This window comes from Leptosomus discolor, chromosome 2 (assembly GCF_034619465.1).
Source record: "Leptosomus discolor isolate bLepDis1 chromosome 2, bLepDis1.hap2, whole genome shotgun sequence".
Lineage (NCBI taxonomy): Eukaryota > Metazoa > Chordata > Aves > Leptosomiformes > Leptosomidae > Leptosomus > Leptosomus discolor.
Window position 1 is genome coordinate 12,586,469 of NC_141392.1, and position 23,321 is coordinate 12,609,789.

The 23,321-nt window shown below is 37.1% G+C and overlaps 1 protein-coding gene across 2 annotated transcripts in view; it reads left to right on the forward strand.

Annotated features, from left to right (window-relative positions):
• Positions 1–23,321, forward strand: part of CENPF (centromere protein F) — a 41,362-nt gene that overhangs the window by 13,960 nt on the left and 4,081 nt on the right. For both annotated transcript variants that reach the window (XM_086460711.1, XM_086460713.1), the window contains exons 8-17: positions 2,506–2,634; positions 4,149–4,271; positions 7,962–8,097; positions 9,225–12,673; positions 14,288–16,567; positions 17,132–17,284; positions 18,370–18,546; positions 19,302–19,463; positions 21,099–21,285; positions 21,991–22,467. In XM_086460711.1, the coding sequence (XP_086316837.1) occupies positions 2,506–2,634; positions 4,149–4,271; positions 7,962–8,097; positions 9,225–12,673; positions 14,288–16,567; positions 17,132–17,284; positions 18,370–18,546; positions 19,302–19,463; positions 21,099–21,285; positions 21,991–22,467 (7,273 nt within the window). The remainder of the gene's footprint in view (positions 1–2,505; positions 2,635–4,148; positions 4,272–7,961; positions 8,098–9,224; positions 12,674–14,287; positions 16,568–17,131; positions 17,285–18,369; positions 18,547–19,301; positions 19,464–21,098; positions 21,286–21,990; positions 22,468–23,321) is intronic.

The window sequence follows — 23,321 nt, forward strand, 5'->3', positions numbered from 1 at the left end:
GGAGAGATGCAGAATTATGGTAGTATTCACTAGACAATAGAGAATATGTGTGACAATAGAGAATATGTGAGAGACCCAACTGAGATACAAATCCGTAGAAACTAGGCTTCATTATTCACAGAGTAATGTGAGTTCAAACTTAATAACTGACTCAGTTATTTCTGTGGAATCTGAGTTTTTTCATGCGTCTCACACACTAGAAGATAATTTCTTTAGGATTATATCTCTATTATTCTAATTTTGGTTCATGCTCAGAAGACGGTAAAATATGGGATTACTGTAACAGTCTTTTGTTTCCTTTACGCCAGCTCTTGCAGGGAGACAAAGTGTAGCAGTATCTCAGGAACTTTTGTGGAGTGAAGTTATGTTTAGCATTAACGCTGATTTGGATTAGGTCTAAACTCTTTGTATTTTTCTTTTTAAGCTTTTTTAAATGTTGGGAAATCCAGGGCACAGATTTGGAAGTGATAGTGCCATTTCAGATGGGCATTTTAAGTTTGCTTTGGGGATTGGGTAAGGGCATTGCCCTGAGTAAGACTGCTGTCGTGTCAAATGTTCAACCTGAAACTTTTCTCCAAGGTATACCCATAAAGATAAAATAATTGGCAGAGGAATTATGCTGGAGTTGCTGATGAACAGTGCTGCTACCAATGCTCTTGAGTGAGAAAGTCATTTCACAAAGTCTGTAGTCTAGATGCTAACCCAGGATCTCAAAGAGATACTGAACCTTGTCTAGTGGTAAATAAGAACTGCTCTTTCTATTTGAATAGTTGTAGCATGAAAAAACCACTGTTGTAATATTCAAATATAGCAGTCATTGTATTCATCAAAAGATGGACTGAAGGCCTGTGAACCTTATGTCATGGTTTCTCCTCACAAACCCAGCCCATACTGTCTCTGATATGTCTGATGCATGTCCCCTGGGCACTGGCACTCTATTCAGTGGGATCACTTAAGAATATGGTATTTCTGAGACATTCTTTCAGAGGTGTAGACATCATCCTCCATGTGGGTTGTTTGTTGCTACAGCTTGTCTTAATAGCTGATAGCTTGGATGTCAGGCCGTTTAAGTGCCACACAGAGGAACTGCTCCTGTGAAGCAAAATTTATTTTTAGTTAGAAACAAAAAGGCCTTCGTGAGACTAATATATAAATCCACATACTGTCATTCTAAGTTGTTCGGCAAGGCCATTAACTGTGAAGAATTATTTTTTTTTTCTGTGATGTTTGTGATCTGTGAGCTGTTACAGGCTTTTATGAAGTTTGTTTAATGTTCATTTATTCATACTATTTGGCCATCAAGTCCAATTTAAAGGCTCTGGTTTACACATTCTGGCATCCAAATTTGTGTAATAACGTGGAAATTCTGATCTGGGATTCTTCCCTTCTGTGAAACCTAGATACTGGTGATGGTCCTACCTAATTCCATACTGTAAAGTCTTGCTAGGATGTTCCTTATTACATTTCTGTTTCTAGAAAACAGCTGAGATCCAGGAATGTGTTTCATGAACTTTCAGAAAGGCCTGAGAAGCTCCAGGCCTTGTTCCAAGATACAGACACACTTTCATCTTTCCAGTTTTTCTATTTATGACAGTTCCACGCTCATCCATACTTCCCCTGATAAACAAGAGCTGTTTGTTTACTGGATGTCTTACTGGTGTGGGAAGTGCTTGAGCCTCTTGCGTTGTTTTTGCTCTCAAATAGAATGTCAGGGATGCTGGCACAGATATGACTAAAATACGCTGCCTTGTGTGCAGGGAGTTCATCCGCCTGGGAGCTAGAGCCACATTGCAGAAAATGTCAGCTCTTCCTTGACTGAATATTTCCTTCTCTGAAATCTGTGCAGAATCACAACTATAAGGTCCAAAGGCAAGGGAACAGGCCTCATAAGAAATGACAAGTACAGCTGTTTATCACACTGGATGCCTACTTGACATGTTGTAAGACCCACGTGAACTATATTGTCCTCCTACAGATCTCAGGAAGTCTGTTTTGGGGACACTCTTTTTTTGTGCAGTTTTCATGACTGCCCTTGTAAGATTATCGTTTTGCTCAGTCCCATGCTAGGTATTATTTTAATGCTATTTTTTAAATTTTCCTAGAAAAAAAATCAACCTTATAGTTTAGAAAGTAAATAATAGCAGAGATTAATTTGTCCACTTCTAGCATAATGTAATTCTGATATGAAACTTATATTTAAGATGAAGAATTTTAGTAACATTACTTTCACTAGTTTTAGATAAATCTTTTGTTCCTTTCTGTGATAGGAATGTTGTAATGGCATTTTCAAGCAAATGATGTAAATCAGGTTAGGGCCATTCTTGCCCATGTGACATTTGCAGCATGCATCAAAGTTGTTTTTAAACTGGTGTTCACTGTGTTAGACAAGTGTCTCTGAGCAAGCAGCATCTGCTCATGAAAATCAATTATTGTTGCTTCAGTAACCAAAATAGGGACTTGTAGTGATGTGTTCATTTTTTTTGCTACTGTACCACTGTTTTCTAGGAACTCTCTTGTCAGCAGCGTTCCTTACAAACACTGGATCAGCAGTGCAACCAGATGAGAAACAAACTGAATCAGGAGCTACAGCAAGCCAAAAATGACTTCAACGCTCTGCAGGCAGAATTTGACAAAGTAGGCTTTTTTAATATTAAAATCTTAAAGCAAAATACAATTAATGTGGGGACTTGTATTAATGTTTTGTACAGTTTGTGTTAATCTGTTTTGTATTTACCACTTCTCACTGAAATACTATGTGTTTAATTGTGAATTACAGGCTTTTAAAAGTTTGGGCCTAATCTACTTCCCAAAGGGAAGGAGGTGTGAATGCAGAACAGTGCAGCAAAGATAAATCTGAGAGAGTAGCAACTAAGGTTGATCACAAGAGACACTTTGTATAGAAAATGTGCAGAGGTGCACTTTGATAGAGCTAAACTGATGAATGGGCAGTTGCTCTCTGGAGCAGCAGCCCTATTTCATACACCCTGGCCATACACTCCTGGTACTTCTTTTTTAGCAGTGACCCTGCAGAGAGCTGATACAGGAGCTAAAAGAGCAAAGAAAGAATTTTATATAAATTAGCAGATGCGTACACAAGCACAAGTGTTTGCTGTCTAGTTTAACTCCCTGAACTGGTTCTCCACAAAATCAGATGAGTGTTGAGGTTTGTGTAAGGAGGGACATCAGTACGAAGTATGTCTTCCACAGCTTTGGCAGCAACTAGCTATTAGAGCACATTAGTTGTCACAAAACCACAATTTTAAGGAAGTTAGAAAGCAGCACAAGCCTGAAGAGTGGGTGACTGAAGAAGACGAATGTTTGAAAGCCTCAAAAAACTCTTGAGGGCAGTTATGAAGCAGCAGAGCTAACTGAATTTCTAAAAAGGGCTATAAGTTTTTGAAAGTTACATTGAGAAGGCCCATTAGCAGGCAGGCTGGACTGAAACAGCATTCCTAAAACTGACAACAGCTTTCTTGAAGGCTTGTTTTATTTTAGAAATATAGCCATGGGAATATATTCAATCAAATGTCTTCAGTGGAGATTTCTTTATATGCACATTCTTTTGTATATGCTTACTGAATAAATGGATTTCATAGAGAGAAAAATACGTGCCTTTTAGTTCTTTCTTCAAGAAAGCTAATTTATTACCTAATGATCTCAGAATAGACTTTGTTTTTTCCTTTTTTGACCCAATAATGGCATTTCCTTCCTTTTTTAATCTGGAACATTATAGGACTGTTTTGAAAGAGCTAAAACCTGTTCAATTTTTTTAAAATCTGTGTCAATGGAGCAGTAAGTGCAGTTATCCTAACTTTCTGATTCTCATAGCTTAGCAAAAAGGCTATTACATTCCCAATCTCATTTGTATCCTGCAGATATCATTGTGGTGACGTAGCTGCAAGTTGGATGTATTAATCCAATTTCAGACAGTCCAGAAATATATGCGTTGTGAAAACGTTCGATCTTTCTGGTCAGAGGCAAAGGACTGGAAAGACAATAAGCAACTATTTTCTAAACCACAGTAAAACAATCTTAGATTCATGGTGGGATAAAATAATGTAGTTTTATTTTGTAACACAATATTGAGGTTCAAGAACAGGAGTTATATATGGCTGTGAGTACAATGTTGATTTTCAGCATTCTTACAGGTAACGGCAGTGAAACAACGCTTGGAACATGATACCGGTGACCTCACCCAGAAGCTGCGCAGAGCAGAGCAGGCTTTGTTAGCAGCCCAGGCTAAGGAAACTGATTTGACAAGAAGCTTTGAGGTAACCAATGCAGAGGAGTAGTTGATAAGAATTAATAGCATAAATTGGCAATTGGTAAACGCTAATACTGTTGAGCATCTACTCACATAGCATGTTTTCCCATAAGCCATCTTTAAACACTTTTATGGATTATCTTAATGATGCATCTTAGTTGTAACACAATATGAGGTCTTCACTAATGTCACGCAGATTAATGCAATTTGTAGAATAGGCTGCGCGGTTAGGGTTGATTGCTATAATGCTGCTGATACGGTTCTAGTTTATGTTGGACTTCTCTTTTATCAAAAATAAATTTTTGTTTCAAGAGATTCTTGCTTTTGATCCTGAAATAAAAATATGTCAATGCTTGTCTCATTTTTTAAAAGTAAATTCTAGAATCATTGACTACTGCTTTGATGCACATCACCAAACTCAACGATTTTTTTTACAAAGACTTATTGTATCTTTTTAAAAAAAAAATAAATGCATTTTTCTTAGAAAAAGCACGGCCCAACAAATGTACACTGCTGGAAAAACTTTTCCCTGAGTGAAGATAAATTCAAAGAAGTATTTGGATGCTGCCACACTACCTCGTAATCACATATGCAGAAATCTTTTCACTTTATGGTCTCCTTTGTCTTCTCAGTTATATTGTTTTGCTTTGGTGGCAATTAGAGCAGCTACACTTAAAATTATTACAGTTGTGCTACTAGGAACCTCAGTGCAAATTTTATCCTTTATTTAGAGAATCAGAAGTAAAAAAAGAAAAAGAGCTCAATGCCTGTGTAATACGTGTCACAGTTTGTCTTATTTAGACACTCTTACTTTACTTGTTGCCTATTTTCATGAGCAGATATAAAATAATCTGATATAATTTCTGCCAAAAATTTACCTATCAAAACTCTATGAACAAATCTCAAGTAAAAGAGTGGGTTTTGTTCAGATCAGCACGAACGTTGGTACAAGCTTTAGTATATTGTGAAGCATTAGGTATGTTCATGCTGGTAGATTACAATGTCTGGGAACATTCCCAGGTATTGGAATGTGACTATTTATACTGTTAGTTGTTAGAACAGCACTTTGCATGGTGTTGGCTCAGCTGACTATCACTTTCATTTAGTTCCCAGGCACAGTTTGGGACTTCACAAGAGTCTGGGACCGTTCCCAGCAAACGGTTTGGTTAGAGCCACCTGTTAGGGAGAAAGAAGACTTCAGTGGTACAGATATGGGCTGTTCCATGCCATTTGGCCTCGATGCCAGATAGTGGTCCTTGAAACCTGCTTAGTAAATAAACGTAACTGGTGCCTTCCAGTGGTAAGGCTAATCAAGATAATTTTTGTTCTTCCAATATATCCCAGAGGAGGAAAGCCTCCATCAAACTTCTGCACATTCTTAGTGTAATCTTTCATATTTTTAAACCAAAAAAAAAAGTATTGTGGGCTCATGCCTTTTCTGGCTTTGAAATTACGGAGTGAGGTTAGATTTGATACAGTTTTTTGAGATCCCATTGTCAGAGAGCATCTAATTTGTGGAAATACTTTTTTTGCTGCAAATTCTTGGAAATTAATTGTAACTACCAGTCTTGTATCCATCTTACTAGGCTGTAACTATAACCGGATTTTTGTCTTCATATTTGTTTCTCTTGGTCAGGCAATTGAACAGCTGGTGACAGTGACATCAATTTATTGTATTTATTATAAGTGTTACAATGTGACCAATAAATTTGTAAAGAAGCTCAGTCTGGGGGAGATTGTAATATTTGAAGAGAACAGTAGCACTATAGTCATGTATCTCAAGACTCGCACATGAGAAAGTATGGTATATGTCAGCAGAACTTAGGGCATGGCTTGTCCTCCTCACCCTCATAAATAAATATGCAAAAAAATACATCAAATTGTTTTGAAGTCTTGGACTTTGTTGACAGTAGATTCTGTTTATAGCAAAAGAAAAGAGTGAGATTGGCATCTCTTTTCCTTTATTAAAGGGAAATGTTGCAGTCTTACTGTACAATACTGTTGTTTTCTGCTGGTTAATCCACTGCTATGTTTAGTCCTTAGCATATAATAAGACTGGTGTTCCAAAAAAGTTACAAATACTTGCAACTCACAAGATACACTTGTGAGACATACAGGATACGCAGTGGTGATATCTCAACAGCTAAGCAGTTCTGGCATCTTAGCATATGGCTTATGTTTTGATGGTGCAAGCAAGCTCATAACTGTTCTTGGAAAGATTGGTCAGTCAGTCCCTAAACTGCTCGTAAGCCTACCTTGTGAAGAACTGCTCCAGAATAATAGTACTACCTGTTATATAGGTTCTGGAGTTTGCTTTGCTTTGTTTTTTTTTGCCTTTTCAAGGGACAATTGCAAAATGGCTAATTCGAGTAATACAATGTACAAGTACAATCTATAACTGAATTGAAACCAAATCGATTCTTTTGATTATAGCTTTGCAAAGTGTAAATGGCTAGTTATTATCAGATGCTTAGTCCATTAAGTTATGGGTTCCTGGGTTCTGCTGAGTGCAGCTTATTGGGAATGTTTGCACCAAATCAAAATAATTAGACCTTTGAGCCATTTTAATTGCTTAAACTTGTTTGGTTTTCTTTCTGTAGATCACCCTAGATTTTCTAATGAAAAGGCCTGTTTAGTTCGTGTGCTTGTATGGCATCTGCATATGGTACTTTGAATGCAAGAAGCTTGGACACTTGTACTTCTCTGAAAAATTGTCAAGATTACTAGAAAACTTTCTTAATTGCAGCTTATATGTGAATGGATTGGGTTTTTTAAACTGTGGGTAGGGAAGGCTATGAGTAGAAGGGAAGGTGACTGTTAGTGACAGTGACAATTTTAATCATGTTCTGAGGGTGATTTATTTATGTTGTTGCAAAAACAAGCCTGCCATGCCAGGAAGCTTTTAATTTTTTTCATCCAGACCTTTCCATTTCTTGAGTTTGGCTTTTGTGAATTGTTGCCCATCTGCTAGTAGTAAACGGATGAATAATTGATGGCCAGTTTCCAACTGGGCCATGCCAGTTCCATGCCATCTGTTGTCCAGCAGCACAGGAGTTTGGGGAAAAAGAATTAGTTTCCTTAAAAGAACTTTTATTTGGTTTCCTGCATGCAATGTAGTTTCATAGTTTTGTTTGTCTTTTGTTTTGGGTTTGTGTTTTTATTTTTAAACTCAATTTATTTGGAAGAAAATACTCTTAATGGGAAAACAACCCTCTTTCAGAGTAAGTTCTTCTAAATAAAATTTGACCAGTGTTGCCATGATGATGATGTTTAGTACAAAGGGAACTGGTTTCTACATGAGATGATAGGTGAAATCTGACCTATAAATTTCTTTTTAATTTTGATACAATTGCAGGGATTTGTTTCCTTTGTTGCTTTGGGAAAGTAGCCTAACTTCATCAACTCCAGTTTGGTAGCATATGTCCTGTCCTGTCTCGATCTGTTTGGGGCAGGTCATGTAGAGCTGTTTACTCTGTGCAAACAAGAGACATGCTAACTACATCAACTGGCAGCATCTTTCGGATGCTGTCAGCCAGTTAAGAATAGTTCTGCGTATGTTCCTAAGCAGTGCTTAGGAACCCAGGCATAGCTGCCCAAATACTTAATAGGACCTAATGGAATATCTTTCTTTTGATGTAAATGAACTGAAATCTTTCATCTTCTTGGCAATTCACGGTCTTTCTTGGTTTTGGTTTAGGAAGTGAAGCATGAGAAAAACCTTCTTTACTGTCAGCTTGAAAAAAAATTGCAAGAGATCCATGAACTTGAAGAAGAACTAGATACGATCAAGCAGTCTCTAAAGCAGAGCCAGAATTTTGCAGAAGAGATGAAAAGTGAGTTACACATTTAAATTTGCAGAGCTCCTGTTGCATGTTAAATGATGTATATTTCCTTCAATCCCGTAAGTTTCATTGTGAATGAAGTAAAAAGGTTTCCACTGTGGGATATGATCAGTGTTTTTAAACAACATTGAATTTGTCCTAAATGAAAATGAGTTTTTGACTATGAATATACACGGTTCCTGAAGACAGACAATTTTGAAATTAGTTGAAGTGTACTGAATTTGTCAGCAAACTGAGTTTCACAGAATCTATTGAGACCAGAAGACTTCTGTTTTGTGATTCTTTTATGTGTTTCACAGAGTTTTACAAAAAAAGGGTAGGAAAATATTACATAACCAACAGTTGAGTCTTGCTTGCAGTGTGTGTTTCTGATTGAGTACACAGTTTTTCAGAAATCGAATTGAAATGGATCTTGTAGTTCTACTGAATCTGACTAAAAAAAAGGGGATAGTTTCCCACTTGTTTCTGTGCATCAGTCACATTTCATGTAAGATTTCAAAATGAAGCTTTTGAATTTGATTCTGTTCTCCTTAAAATTAATGACCAAACTTCTCATTGCCTTTCAACAGATGATTTGGTTTTGATTGTATAGAAAATTTGCAGCCTTTACAAGATAGTGGGATGTAATGTCTCCCCGCAGCCCCCCGCCACATACTGATCCTATCAAGGCAGGGAGTGACAATTTGGAAAATGGCCCTGTAGAATTAGGCATTCTTTGGCAGAAATAAGACTGACCCACAATCAGGTCACACACTGGAATAAGACCTGCCCTGTTAAAAAGAAGAAAAAAAAAAAAAAAAAAAGGCAGTGCTTCTTTATATCAAATTTGGTGACCGTGAGACACAGAAACAAGAGGTAGTTACACCTGAGAAATAAGAACTGACTGGCTTGGAGTACAGACTTGTATCACACTGCAGAGTGGAAAGTTGACAGTGTCTATGAGTACATAGTGTGCGATAGCCTAAGGTGCTATAAACAATCCTTTATCCAGTGATATAACTTGAGAGTAATGCTTTGCACTAGAATGAGAATTGAAAACAATAATATTTCATCTAGAAAATTATCAGTAAAATTGCCAGTATTGACTGGCAAAGATTTGATGATGTTTTCTTTTACAGATAAGAACAGTTTTCAGGAAGCAGAGCTGAAGTTACTGGAAGAGAAATTTAAAAAGGAGGAGAGCTCCCTTTTGCTGGAGAAGCTGAAAATATCTTTAGCTGACATGGAAAAGCAACAAGACTCTACCCAAGACCTGCTCAAGGAAAAAGAGAATTATATTAAAGAACAAAACTGTAAAATAAATAAAATGGAGGAAGAATCAGAAGCTTTGCAGAGGCTCCTCGGATTCAAGCAGAGAGAATGTGAAGAACTGCAAAAAGAGGCTACTGCTTTTTCTCAATGGAAAAATGAAAATGATAATCTTATAAATAAACTTAAGTCTGAAAAGGAAGGTATGCTGACTCATATTAATGACTTGGAGAGTTCCCTTCAAAGTCAGCAAATCAAAAACCATGAGCATAGTGCAAAAATCAGAATGATGGAAAGTGAAAGTGACAGGAAAAGCACAGAGATTAGAGAACTTAAAGACTTGCTGAAATGTAGAAGTGCAGAATTAGAAGAACAAAAAAAAGCTTTTGATGAACTTCAGCGGAAAGCAGAGTGTTCTGATAAAAAATACTGTAAAGAGATAGAAAATATGTCCTGTAAAATCTTCCAGCTTACCAATCAAGTTGGTGAACTAGAAGAAAAGTTACAGTTGTCAGCAAGTGAAGGACTGCAAAGGGACCAATGTTATCATGACCTGCTTGGTGAATATGAAAAGATCTGTTGTCTTGTAAAAGCAAAAGATACTTCAGAAATGACAGAAGATGCAGAAGTTAATTTACAAAGTGGTCAGAATAAAACTGTTTTGGATAATGCACAACTTGCAGCAAATAACTCCATTGCTGAGGATCACGGATGTGCAAGACCCCTTCTAGAAGCAGGAAAAACTAACGATCTGGCCTTTTTACAAGATCAGATCTGTTCTCTTGAGACTTCCTTAGTGGCTCAAAAGCAGCTGAATTCAAATCAGCAGCAGCAGTATGAAGACTTACTGCAAGAAAAAAGTGAAACAGAAGAAAGATTACTTAATGCAGAACAGATGCATGAAAGCTTCGTGATAGAAACTACACAGCACATTAGTAACTTGCAAGCAGATATTTCAGCACGTCAGAAATTAGTTGAAAAAACTCTATCTGTTCTTGAGGAAAAGGATATGCAACTGCAAACTCTGAATGAAAGATTAGAAAACAGTCAAGCTGAGCTTCAGGATTTGAAAATCAATAATAAATTGCTTGAGGATTCAGTAAGACAGCTGAAGCACATGTGTGGAACATGGGATTCAGAGAAGAAGGACATGTCTTCAGTGATTTGCTCATATAGCAAAAAAATTGAGGAACTTACTGAAGAAAATGCAACCCTTAGGGATTTAAGCAGAGCTTTAGAGCAAGAACAGGTAACTTTAGTGGAAGCAAATAAAAATATTTCTGATAGTTTAAAGGAAAGAGAAGAAATAATTTCTGAAATGTCTGAAAAACACAAGGAGGAAAGACAACGTATTGAATCAAGAACTGAAGAAATGAAAACAGAGCTTAAAGTTTTGCAAGCAAAGTATGAATCCATGGAAGAAGAAAATGCAAACATGATGAGCATTCTGAGAGAGAAGACAATTGAATTTGAGGAAAAGAAAGCAAAATTAGAACAAGACAAACAGGTATTTGGTGAGAATAAAGATATCTTATGTAAACTAATAGCCTCAGAAGAAACAAAAAAGCATTTGGTTCAAGAACTTCAGCAAATGCAGTCAGATTTTTCTAATATCCAACATGTGCCTCCTATGGAGCTTGACTGTTTAGGATGGGAAACGTTAAATGTCAGGGCAACACAAAACACAATTCAAGAGAAACGTCATATTGTATTTCAAGACAAGGAGCAATTAGAGAAGGAACTAGAAACAAAAAGTGACCCTCTAATGTGTGATGTCAGTTGTGAACAGAGACTCCATTCAGAACAGTTGAGGAAGTCCATGGAAGAAAAGGACGCTGAGCTGCATAAATACCAAGTTAAACTTGAGCTTCTTCAAATGGATTTTGAGGACAGAGAACTGTCCCTAGAGAACTACAGGTTAGAAGTGATGCAACTGGAGACTGCTTTAAAAGGCATGGAAGTAGAACTTGAGAGAAGTGTAAGAGAGAAGGAGAGACTGCAGCAAGAATTACTGTCTGTTAAAGAATTGAAAACTTCAGATTCTACACTTACAGTATTAGATGAAGATGGCTGCTCATTGGAGTGTAATTATGATAGTGTTTCCCAGAATTGTGGCAAAAGAGGTATGGATGAAAGTTATTCATCAGTCTTGCTGGCATCCTCTTTGCAGGTAATGATAAACAACCTGAGCGAGCTTGAGAAAATGTGTGAGAGGTTACAGAGTGAGAACACTATATTAGCCTCTGGATTTAAAGACTCAGAAACCAATAGCATCCCAAGTATTAATAAAGTTGCAAAGGAGAACATAATGAATGCAGATAAAGATTTAAAAGCAGAGAAAGCTGTTTTTCCTGATGAACTTATGGATCAAAGTGGTAACAGTGACTTGAGAATGTATTCTGATAATAAGGAGATGTCCTTCAGCCTTAAAGAATGCAGTATTGGACCCAGTTCTGAATACAAAGATTTAAAATTATCCAGCAAAGAAGTTAAAATACGGTTTGCTGAAGTAAGGGAGAAGCTTTTGTCTTTCCAGGATGAACAGATAGGATTATATGAACAACATTGCAGTATGAGCTCAAAGATATCTGAGCTACAATCTTGTATTGAAATACTGAAGGCAGAAAATTCTGCATTGTCGACAAGTCTGAGCAATGCTCATATAGATTCTGTGAGGGTGCCACTAACTTCTAGCCAAAATGACACACTGTCTAAATTAGGTGAAACAAAGTCCACAGTTTCTTCCTCAGATCTTTTTGAAAGTCCCTGTTTTATAGAAGTGAGTGAGGTGGTTGATTCTTCTAACAGTGATACGTGCAAATGGACAGAGGAAATGAATCAGATGGACAGTTCTGCAGAAATAATACCAGAAGGTGCAACAAAAGTTTTGGTTGAAAATTGTCATAATGATCACAAATTGGACTCTGTTAGAGAGTGCAGGAGTATTACTCCTAGAAAATCTAACCTTGAGAGTAGAGTTGAAGAACTTCAGATGCTGTGTCAGACATATGAAAAAGCCGTCAAGGTGCTCGAAGACCAATTTCACATTCAAGAGAATATGAAAAATGAGGAAATACAAGAGCTGAAAAAAATTATACTTTCTGAAAGAGAAGAAATAGATCATCTCAAACAGCAAAATCTATCTGACAAGGAAGAATGGCAGCAGAAACTAAATAACGTGATTACGGAGATGGAGTGCAAACTGGCAGCAGAAAGAAAACAAACTGAGAATCTGTCTCTGGAGCTGGAAGCAGCAAGACTCCAACTACAAGTCCTTGATTTAAGTTCTCATTCACTGCTGTGCACGGATATTGAAAATGTAAGTAATTGCTGTCATGCAAATGAGTTTTATGTAAACTCTTTGATTTACTGTAAGCCAAATTTAAATTTTGAAATGAAATGTGTTTAAAATTGTGTCCTACATAAGCAGTTCTGTTCTTTCGAGAAAGTAGAAAAATAATCTGTACCTTGAGTTCTGGTTTATGCATCACAGGGATCATGAGAAATAACAAATGATGACAAAAGCAACGAGTGCAGTCTGTTAGTAGTGTGATACTTTTCCCTACTTTATGGTTTTTCTTCAGGTCCACATCAGTGTGGATCCCACTGTGTTAGTGGGTGTGCGTGCACTGTATGTATCTGTACTGTACTTACAAGCTTAGATCTCTGATTTAACACGGTCGGTTAAAGATGCATACACTTCTCATGTCCTCCCTTCATGGGACACACAAGCTAGGACTGCTTTCACACCTCAAATTCCTTTCAGTACCATCAACAGCAGAACAGAACGAGCTGGTAGCGGAACAGGCAGTTTTCATTTCAGCCTGAATCCCTTCAAAATACTAAGGGAACAAGCAATTTGGGAGTCAGCTCTGTCTTTTTTTCAGCACTGTAGATGGCTTACAATGAGCGAACTAGATTTTGTTGCTCCTTGTAAGGAGTGTCAGAATCAGAACTTCACTCAGAATGGAGAAAAAACAGTTTAATTCTTCCATACAGTGTATTAGACTAATTCCCTTAAAGATAAGTCTCAAGAGATACATTTTCTGCTTGAGAGAATTCCAGTTTTGACCATTAAGTCCTGTGCAAGTGGTCTCCAGTGCCCAGTCAACATAGACTCAGAAATTAAAGTTTAACCCTGCTCTCAGAGTCAGAGCATCTTTAAGCTCTACTTTTTGGCTAGCTGTGCAACACTGAGCAATTGTTCCTTGCAGAGAAGAAAATATTTCACTTCTGTGTGTTGCTTGCAATTCACATAGAGCATCCACACTGATACACAGGCACTTGAGGAAAGAAATGCTGTTTTCTTATACTACATAGCTGGAGCTTTTTAAAGATGAAGTACTCAATACAGATCATTCAGGTGCTGCCTTCAGATCCAGTTCTTTTTTGGAGTCCTCAAGTTTTGAAATTACTCGTTTTTATTGTTTCAAATGGGAGCATCAGATGGTGCCAAATGTAAGCCCAGCTCTGACAGACAGTGGTAATTTGGGAAAGGGATTGTTTGAGGATTTGAGCTTGTGTCCCTTGAAGATTCTCTTGTGTCTAATAGAAGGTGAGCAGTAAACCTTTCCCCTATTAGTGATACGAATAATTTTTCACTTTGTCACATAGACACCTATTTTCCCAGAATTTGGAGGTATGTGATATCTTAGTCTTTCAGTAAGTATGGCTGAAATTTCTCCCCCAGTTTCTTTAAAACCTTTTGGGCAGAGATGCATATATGTGTAAGTAAGTGTAAATCTTTTTCATAAGAAAGCAGATTCTGAAGTACAGAAGGATGCTATCTGTCTATTTCACATAAGAGGAGGAGATGTATTAGTTTAAGAAAACTTTTAAAACTCACCTTGTTGTTTTTTCCTTATATATATTATTTTTCTTTTCTTTTCTTTCTTTTCTTTTTTTTTAATGGATTGATTCTCAACCCTTGCAGAACACGGAACTAGAAAACAATAGTCCTTATCAGTCGATAGTGCCTATTGAAAACTCGGCACTGAAAAGCAATAAACCTAAACTAAAACCTACTGAGAAAACGGCTGTAGGAAATACCTCTGTGTGTGAAACTGAGAACGCTGAAGCAAGATTAATGGAAGATTATACTGTGAAGATTTCTGGAGAACATGAGTGTGGAAATATGTCAGGAGAAATAACCAGCCCCTCAGACCACGCCAGTGTGTTGTCATTTTCCAATAGTAGTATGGTTTTGAGTGCAGGGGACTTCTATGAAAATCAAATAACCACTGAAACGCTTCAGGACGAGGCAAGACAACTGACTGCTGAAAATTTGAAGCTGATCTGTGAGACAGAAGAAAGCCATAAACATGTTGATTTACTAATGCAAGTTGAGCAATTAAACTCAGAGCTGAATTTTCAGAATGTACAATTAGCTCTGAAGAGCTCAGCTTTTGCAGAACTGGAGGAAGCTAGTGAGGTTGTTAAGGAAGAGAACTGTGACATAAAGGAAAACCTGGAATTGGTCTCTGTCAATAAGCAGCAATTATCTCTTAGAGTAGTCTCGTTAGAAAAAGAACCTGGGAACATAAAGTCTGAGCTGGAGATATATGAAGCTAGATTGTCTAATGCAGCAGACACACTGAACAGTGTAGAAATGAACAAGAGAGATTGTCATGAACAATTTCTTGCAGCTGAAAAAGAACAGAGTCCAAAATCTGAGCAAGTTAATATTGAGAACCATGCCTTGTTCATAGAACGTGATATTGAAATGCTTCAGGCAAAATGTCAGCAATTGGAAAGGGAGAGGGAAGTTAACCTGAAAACTATTTCTAGTCTTCAAGAGCACCTTGTTTCAGTCACAGCCGAGAGAAACCATATTGGCCAAGAACTGAGTGTTTTGTCTGAAAATAAAAAAGAACTGGATCAGAAGTATCAGAAGCTACAAGAGAAATTAAAAGAGCTAGAGTCAACTAAAGTGGATTCTACTGAATTCATTAGAAGATTAGAGGGTGAAGTGAGGACACAAACAAATCTTCTTGAGACTGCAAAATGTGATGTAAATCAGTTATCAAATGAGAAAGATTATCTTCTGCAGAAGCTGCAAAGTTTGGAAGATGGTGTTTTGTCTTTCACCTCAGAAAGAGGAAAACTCCGAAATGAAGCAGCCAGTTTGCAGAAGGAGAAAGACCTGATTGTAATAGAGTTGGAAATGATGCAGAGTAAATTAAGTTCATCAGAAATGGAAAATTCAAAGCTTTCCAGATCTTTGGAAGGCTTGTTAATGGAAAAAGCCGAGCTTGCTGCCAGACTCAGCTCAGCACAGAAAGAAGTAGACGAAATGCGATATGGAATAGAGAGGCTGAAAATAAAAATTGAGTCTGATGAGAAGAAAAAACACCATGTTGCTGAAAAGCTGAGAGAGCGTGAACGAAACGCTGACTCTCTTCTGGATAAAATAGAGAGGCTTGAAAGAGAATTGGAGATGTCAGAGAAAAATTTAGAAGACGCAATTATTCAGTCGGAGACTGCTAAAGCAGAGGCAGAAACATTAACAATGGAGATGGAAGAGAAGACTGAAAAGCTGAAATGCTTTAGCTTACAAATTGATGTCCTCACGTCACAAAAAGAGTGTCTGGCTAAAGATTTAAAAGAAAAGCAGGAAAGAATCCTTGAACTAGAGTCTTCAAATTTGACCATAGCAAAACTGTTAGAAGAAAAGGAGGAAGAAAAGGTGCAACTCAAGGATGAGTTTGAAAATACTGTGGTATTGCTGAAATCTGAGATCAAGGATGTAAGTGAGAAATTAGAGTTTTGTTGCAAGGAGGAAGCGGATGCTAGAGCAAAAGAGCAAGTCTTGATTAATCAGGTGGCTCGTCTTGAGCAAGCTAAAACAACACTATTATGGGAATGTCAGGAAATAAAAAATGAAAATATGAAATTGAATCAAACAAAGGAAGCACTTGTTCAAGAACTGATGGATTGTAAACAAAAACTTGATGAAAAGGTGCAGGAAAATGGTGCTCTTCAAAAGCAGGTGAAAGAAACAGAGGAGCTGTCACACATGCAACATGAGCATGAATGTTGGCACCAGGAAAAGAAAAGGCTGAAAAATTTGATTTCTGAGTTGAAGCTGAAGGAGCAGCATTTTTCTGATAATGAAACCTTCCCGGGTATCCTGAATGTGCTAAAAGTGGCTTACAAGGACCTTGACAAGGAGCTGGAATCTACACTTTGTGAAAAGAGTACTTTATGTAAAAAGGTAATATCATTTCCATTAGGGTAGTGTTCCCTTTTTAGGAATGAGGATAAAGTGTCCTCTGGGCTTACCACTTCCTTAATAAATTATATCTTAAAATAACTTTAACCTCAGACTTTTACAGTAAGCATCCTATTTTTAAAGTTATGTCTCCGATGCAGTCATGAGTTTGCATTGAAGTTACAGAGCTGGAAAGCATGACACTGTTTTGTGTAGGATGAATGGGAAGGTTGCTTGAAAGTAGTCATAGAAGTTTAGGTAATCGAATAATGCAGGACAGTTTCCTCTTTCCTGTAGAGGAAAAAGAGGAGAGACAAATTAGTATTCGGTGAGTGCGTTTTTATATCAAGAACAAGAACTTTGGGAGCTCAAAAGAAAATGAAATAACAATTGGACACTTGCAATGTGAAAACAGCATTAGCCTATTGTGACTCTTGCTTGGAGTTGGACCAGCTATGGGAATAAAATAAATAAAATAACCATCTTAAAAACTGGTGGTTGCATATAAGAAAATTCAATGGAGGTCATGATGTGTATTAAAAATAATTCTGGAAAATTTAATTTCAGGTAAATGAACTGACTGAAAGTCGTACTGAGCTGCAAGTCAAGCTAAGTGATACTGAAGAGAAGATGTCCAAATTACAGGAAGCATTTACCACAGAAAGGAACAAGCTTGCTGAAGAAATAGAACTTATTCAAAAGCATTCAGAAAAGTACAAAGTTAGTTACTCCATGTGTAGTATTTCTGTGTTCAAGGACAGATGCTCAAGCACAGTAAATGTGTGGACGTTGGTCAAGGGAGCTATGCTAATGTACAGTATCAGAGATTCTTACTTCCAAACTTTCAAAAATTTAATGTTCTCTTCTGAGATAGAATGATGAGTTAATATTTTTTTTCCCCTGTTCCTTCTACCAAAACTAGATTTTCTTGGCCTAAAGGCCACAAGTGGATATCTAGAAATCTTTCAGGGCCAAGAAAGTGTCTCTACTACAGGCATTCAATCATCAGACTGAGATTGTTATATTAAAAAAATGTAACATTTCTCAAGTTTGTTTTAAAACTAAACTACTTTCAGTGTTTGAGTAGTGTTAAAATACTTTCAGGACAAATTCAAGGAAGAAACAGTTTGAGTCTTTGTTTTAATTTGTTTGTATTTAATTCTTAGAGTCTATTTTACTATCTAGACAACAGCGGGTCTTATTTGTGAACAATATCATGTGTTTAAAACAGCTTAAGCAGTCTTCTGACCTACTAACATTATTTATGAAATTTTATAAGCAGGGGCTTGTTTCTGTTGTGATCATGAGGATTTTGAGTGGGAAAAGAAAAGAGATTTCTGCAGCTTTCAGACGTGGAAATACAGGCCAGCTGTCCAAGAAGTACAGTTATAAAATCAGATCAAAATGAAAATGCTTAGAAAGTTTTGTCGTCTTAAAGAAGCTGAGGAAAGTGACCCTTAACCTGTCAAATCACTCTCAGAGGGAGCAACGTTTGGAGAGGTTAAGCTTTGATTTTGGCAGTGCTGTGTGATTTAACAGTGTTGGCAGACTTGCACTCAGCATACTCATCAGATCATAAAGTTTCTTTTTAGAAGACCCTCTTGTCTCCTATTCTGCCTTTTGTGTCAGATGTTCTGTTCTTTGATTACTGTGTGTTTAGCTACTGTTAAATACTGTTTTCTCTACCAAGTAGTTTTTGGAAATTCAACGACATTTTGGATGTAAAGTCAAGTAGTTTAATGGGTCTACTGTTTCTCCATTGAGAAAATTCTAAATTCCAAAGAATGTGCTATTACTACTTACAGATTCAGCTACACCTAACTATGTCAGAAAAAAATGAACTGAATAAGAGTTTGGAGATGGTCCAGAAAGAACTACAAGAAAAAGAAAGTGAAATGAAAAGAGAAATATCAGAATACAAAGACAGACTACTTCAAGCAGAGAAAGAGCATCAGGATGCTCTGACAGAAGCAAACCAAAAGGTAAATCAGAAAATGGGAAGAATGGTGCTGTGAGTTTTTAATTAAATTCTATGTATTTTACAAAATTTCACTGATCCTATTGCAAAAGAAATTGTCTTTGCTAACGATATTTCCAAGCTCTCTGTATAACTTACCTTGGACAGCAAGTGTTAAATTAACTTTTTTCCATATAGCAAGCAGCGAAAAGGTGGATTTACCTCAGAACTCAGTAAGTGGTAAGTGTACATATTACTTATCTGGGACTATACATTTGGAAAAGGGAAAAAACCAGTATGTTTTAGTCCAGGAAATGGTTATTTTGGTAGGAATGGGGAAGAAAGATTAACTACTTCAGGGCATAAGGACAAATTGGTTGGAAATGCATTTGCCAGCCACGCTGTATACAAAGAGCCATCATCTTTTCTGCAGAAATACCTGACTATGAATATGTACTTGTGGCCAGTAGGACACAGGCAAGCAATGTACTATAATTATTTTTAAATAATTTTCATTCTTGTGACTATAGGGTAAATTTAAGAGCACGTTATAGTAAACTATAAGGGCTTTCTAATGGTAGACTTCTTAGAGGCAAGATTCTGGTATTCAAAATGTATACTTGAGACAAATTACTCTTTCAGTTTTAAACTCCTCAAAACATACCAAGCAAATTTGCTGTGGAATTCTTATGGGCTGTGATATGCTCTTAAGTATGTTTTAAAATATAACTCAATGTGCTTTTCAGTATCATAGTAATTAGGCACATTTTCTTTCTCTAGAATGAAGTAGAAACTGAGGCCTGTCGAGATAAGATGAATTTGCTGGAGCACTTTATCAGCTCACAAAAATTGGAAATTGAGCATTTGAAGTCAAATAAAGAAGAGCTAAATAATTCCCTTAAAGAAGCTAATCAAACCTTAGAAGAACTCCTAAAAACTAAGGTAAGAAAAAAAATATAAGTATTGCCAATTACATGAGACCCAAGGCATTGTGTAGTAAAAGAAACGTAGGATTTGGAACCACTGCTCCAGAGCTTTGGCTTGACCTTGATACAGCCTTTGTTTCACTAATGAGATATAGAGCACGATGGAAACGTTGTTATTGGTTTAGATTAGAAAAATTCTGTTATGTATGCCGCGACTGAGATCGCCTAGACTTGGTTTATGTGATACTAAACACAGCAGTGTATTGTCTACGCTGAACATTGCAACTGTCTTCTTGTAACATGGTTAGAATACACTCAGAGAGACTGTGCAGTGCCTCTCTTTTCTGTTTGTGAGTTATTTTGATAAAAGATGCCATGTTCTGTCTTAAGAATTAGTCTTGATGCATTGCTCTTGATTCTTGAGAGTTTATCAATTTCATTTTATAGAGAATTCTCTTTATAATTATTAACTAGTGTAATTCTCTAAACAGAACTGTTCTCAGTAATGACAGAATGAGAGCTCCATATACTGTCAACAACTGATAGCTGGGAACAGTTCCAGTTGTGTTTAGTTTGCTTTCTAGTACCATAGGTGGAGTTTAATTGTCCATATAACTGAATTTCTGTATTCATTTCCCTGGCATGTTTCTCATCTACCTTTTTTTTTTTTTTTTTTTTTTCTTGCTTCTGCCTGTGATTGATTGCTGGCTCCAACTCAGTACTCCCACTTCAGGAATGAGCATTTCTCTAAATGCACTCTTGAAGAAACCTAGTCAATTCAGTTTACTTGGAAGTAAACACTGAATTGCAATACCTTCATCTTGCTCAACAGTTCTTTATTCCATAGGACCCTCCACTGTGGTGCTGGTTTATTTAATACCAGCAATCCAATGGTAGCATACTAGAGGATACATGCCAGTGACAGAAAACAGTATCCATGGCAGTGTAAGTGTAACATACGAGGCTTTCAACTGTGCTCCCTGTGTGGTATTGGCTCACAAGTTGATGCCAGACCAGGTGAGCAGGGAGCAGCTCAGGAGAGTGGAAGTGGCAGGAAAGGAATGATCTGGTGCTGCTCAGAAGAGTATTTTTGAGCTGGAATTTAGAGTGCAAAGCAGGCCTGGGTTATCTTGCCTCTGTGGTTAATAAGATGCATTAGGGATGAAAAGAACAAAGGAGACTCGGACTAGGACAGAGCACTTTAAAATTAGGAGTATTGGTTTTAAATCTGTTACCTGGAAAGCAGCACTTTCTTATGCTGCATCAATGGAGTGATAACAGGTGGAAAAAGGACTACTGCCTCACAGTTCATACAGCTTTCTCATAGGTGGGATGCTAGTCTTGACATCAATAACATGAACATTCATCATTTTGTGTATCTGAAGAGAATAAGTCTCCCTTATTTGTGTCTGAATTCTTGTTTTCCTGCTGAGTTAATCACCTATATGTACCCATCTAGTAAGAGAACTTTCATGTTTCATGCATAAAGGAGCTGCTGTAATGAGGTTGCATGGAAACAAGCAAACAAGCATATGTTGCAACCGTGCTCTACAGCTAATATTGCGTAACAGTTGAGCTTCCACTTCACAGTGTAATGTTTAAATGGAAGAATTATGTTTCTGGTGTAATAACTACATTTCTTATTTTGTAGGCTGATAATGTTAACATTATAGTTCAACTGAAGAAGGAAAATGAATTTGCCCACAGTAAAGTGCAGCTGTGGATGAAATCCTGTAAGCAGATGGAACAGGAAAAGGAAATGTTGCAGAAAAAACTAGTTGAATGTGACAAATTATTAAAGAAGAAAGATCTAACTATGTCAAAATGTAAGAAAGAAGGTAACTGAATCAAAATTCAATCTTAATGCTTTCTTAGCAGTGCATTAATTTGTAAAACTTTCTTTTTCCCTAAAATGTCCATTTCCATATGCAGCCCTAATACAGACCATGATTCTTAACTTGTATAAAAAAAGTACAACTGCAAATGTGTCAAACGTTTTCAAAATCTAGTTTATCTTCATTCTCTTAGTGTCAGTGGCAACTCTGCATTATGAATATATATTTTAAATATTACATTTTTGTGGTTAAAAGAGACTTAAGGAAGAAGGGGAGTGTTTTTCTTAACTGAAGTTTGTGTACAAGTTCTTTTATCGTTTTCCAGCAAGCTTTCCCCTCTGATTCTCATGCTTTGTTGTTTATATTTTGGCTAATCTCATGAGATGCAGTGTATTGTAAATGATTCTTAAAGAAAGCTAGGGGTACAAACTTGAGTGTTCAGAAGTTACAAAATGTCAGGGAAAATGTTTGCCCATGCATTGGTCAAGGATTCTTCTAAAATTTTGCATGTTTGTTCTCTATTTAGCAAATACGTTATTATGTTTAACATTACTGATTTTGTTGTACACCATCACTTATTTTTTTTATAGTTGCATAGTTATAGAACTTGTATAATTAATTAAAAGATGTGTGACCATTGTATTATAAATTCTTCTTCATGCATCTTTTTATGTCCGTTATATGAATAATAATATTTTGCTCTGAAAGGTGCTGATGAGAATGCCATTTCAGAAGAAATTAAGTTAAAACTGGAAGAATTACAGGAATCTATGGAAGTGAAAACCAGAGAAGCAAATGAGAACTTGGAGAAATACTGCTCCCTAATTGTTAAATATGATAAATTAGAGGAAGCAAATGAGATGCTAAAAACACAAGTCAGTTTGTTGAGTGCTCAGCTGAAACAGCCAACAAGTGATGCTGTCAGCACCCCTTTGCTGAATTCAGATAACTCATTAACAGTGAGCAATCGGTCTGTCAAAAAGATGAGGCCAGATGAAGATACTACTAAGCTTTCAAGTAAAAGGCAGAGACACGAAGACAACAAGGAAGATAATGGAGAACCAAGATCCCCTCTGCCAGAGACTTCAGCCAAAAGAAAAAGGAAGGATAATATCTGTCAAAATCCGCTGGGTCAGGAGAATGCAGACGGTGAGCCAGATGGGTTTCCAGAAGTAGTGAAAAGAAGTATTTATAGTGTTTTAGAAAGGCAAACATTTTTTGAGCATAACAGGTGGTTTTTTTGTTTGTTTTTTTTTTTTTGCTGAATTAGTTTTACTCTGGGTACCTAGGTGACTATGCAAACATTTTTGGTGACAATGATGGAAGGTAAAAGTAGTCAAAGGGAGATGTGCCAGTTAATGCCAAGTTATTGTTTGTGGAGCTGTGGTGTTAGACCAGCATAATATGTCAATGTTGGTTTAATAACTACCATTCTGCTAAGAGTTAAATGGTCCTGGCAGTCACAGCTTTTAGTTCTTCATGATGCATGTATTAGAGGCCAAGCATATGATATGTAACAGCAACAAAGCTTTGCTGACAGACTTGCTGTAGTCATTTAAAAGTGTTATTTGGACTATTCACTGAAACTTACAGGAGAATAGATGTGGAGTGAATCGAATCTTAAAGGCCACAAGATTAGAGCACTAGAGTACTGTGCTGTGAGGAAGTCATGTTTGCTCCCTCCATAGCCCCACAGTTCCTTCAGTATTACTCCTTATGAGGTCGAAGAGGCGGTTTAATAGCTATACAGGGTCTGACTGGCAAGTGGTTAGTGGTGGGGCTGCAGGGGGACTGTGAGGAAGAAGGTCAGGGCTGCCTCAAGCTGGACATCGTTGGGTCCAGCTGGCTCCAAAGGACAAAACCGTGTGCCAAAGCAGAACCAGTCAGAGGTGTTTGTCACACCTCTGTGAAAACACGTGTGAGAAAGGGTGGTAAATGTTGAGATGAAGGAAAAACATTGCTGGGGCTGGAGAGACAGAAGTAATGCTGGAGCAGTGTATCATACTGAGCAGGGCATGGGGCTGAGGGGGGTAGTGGTG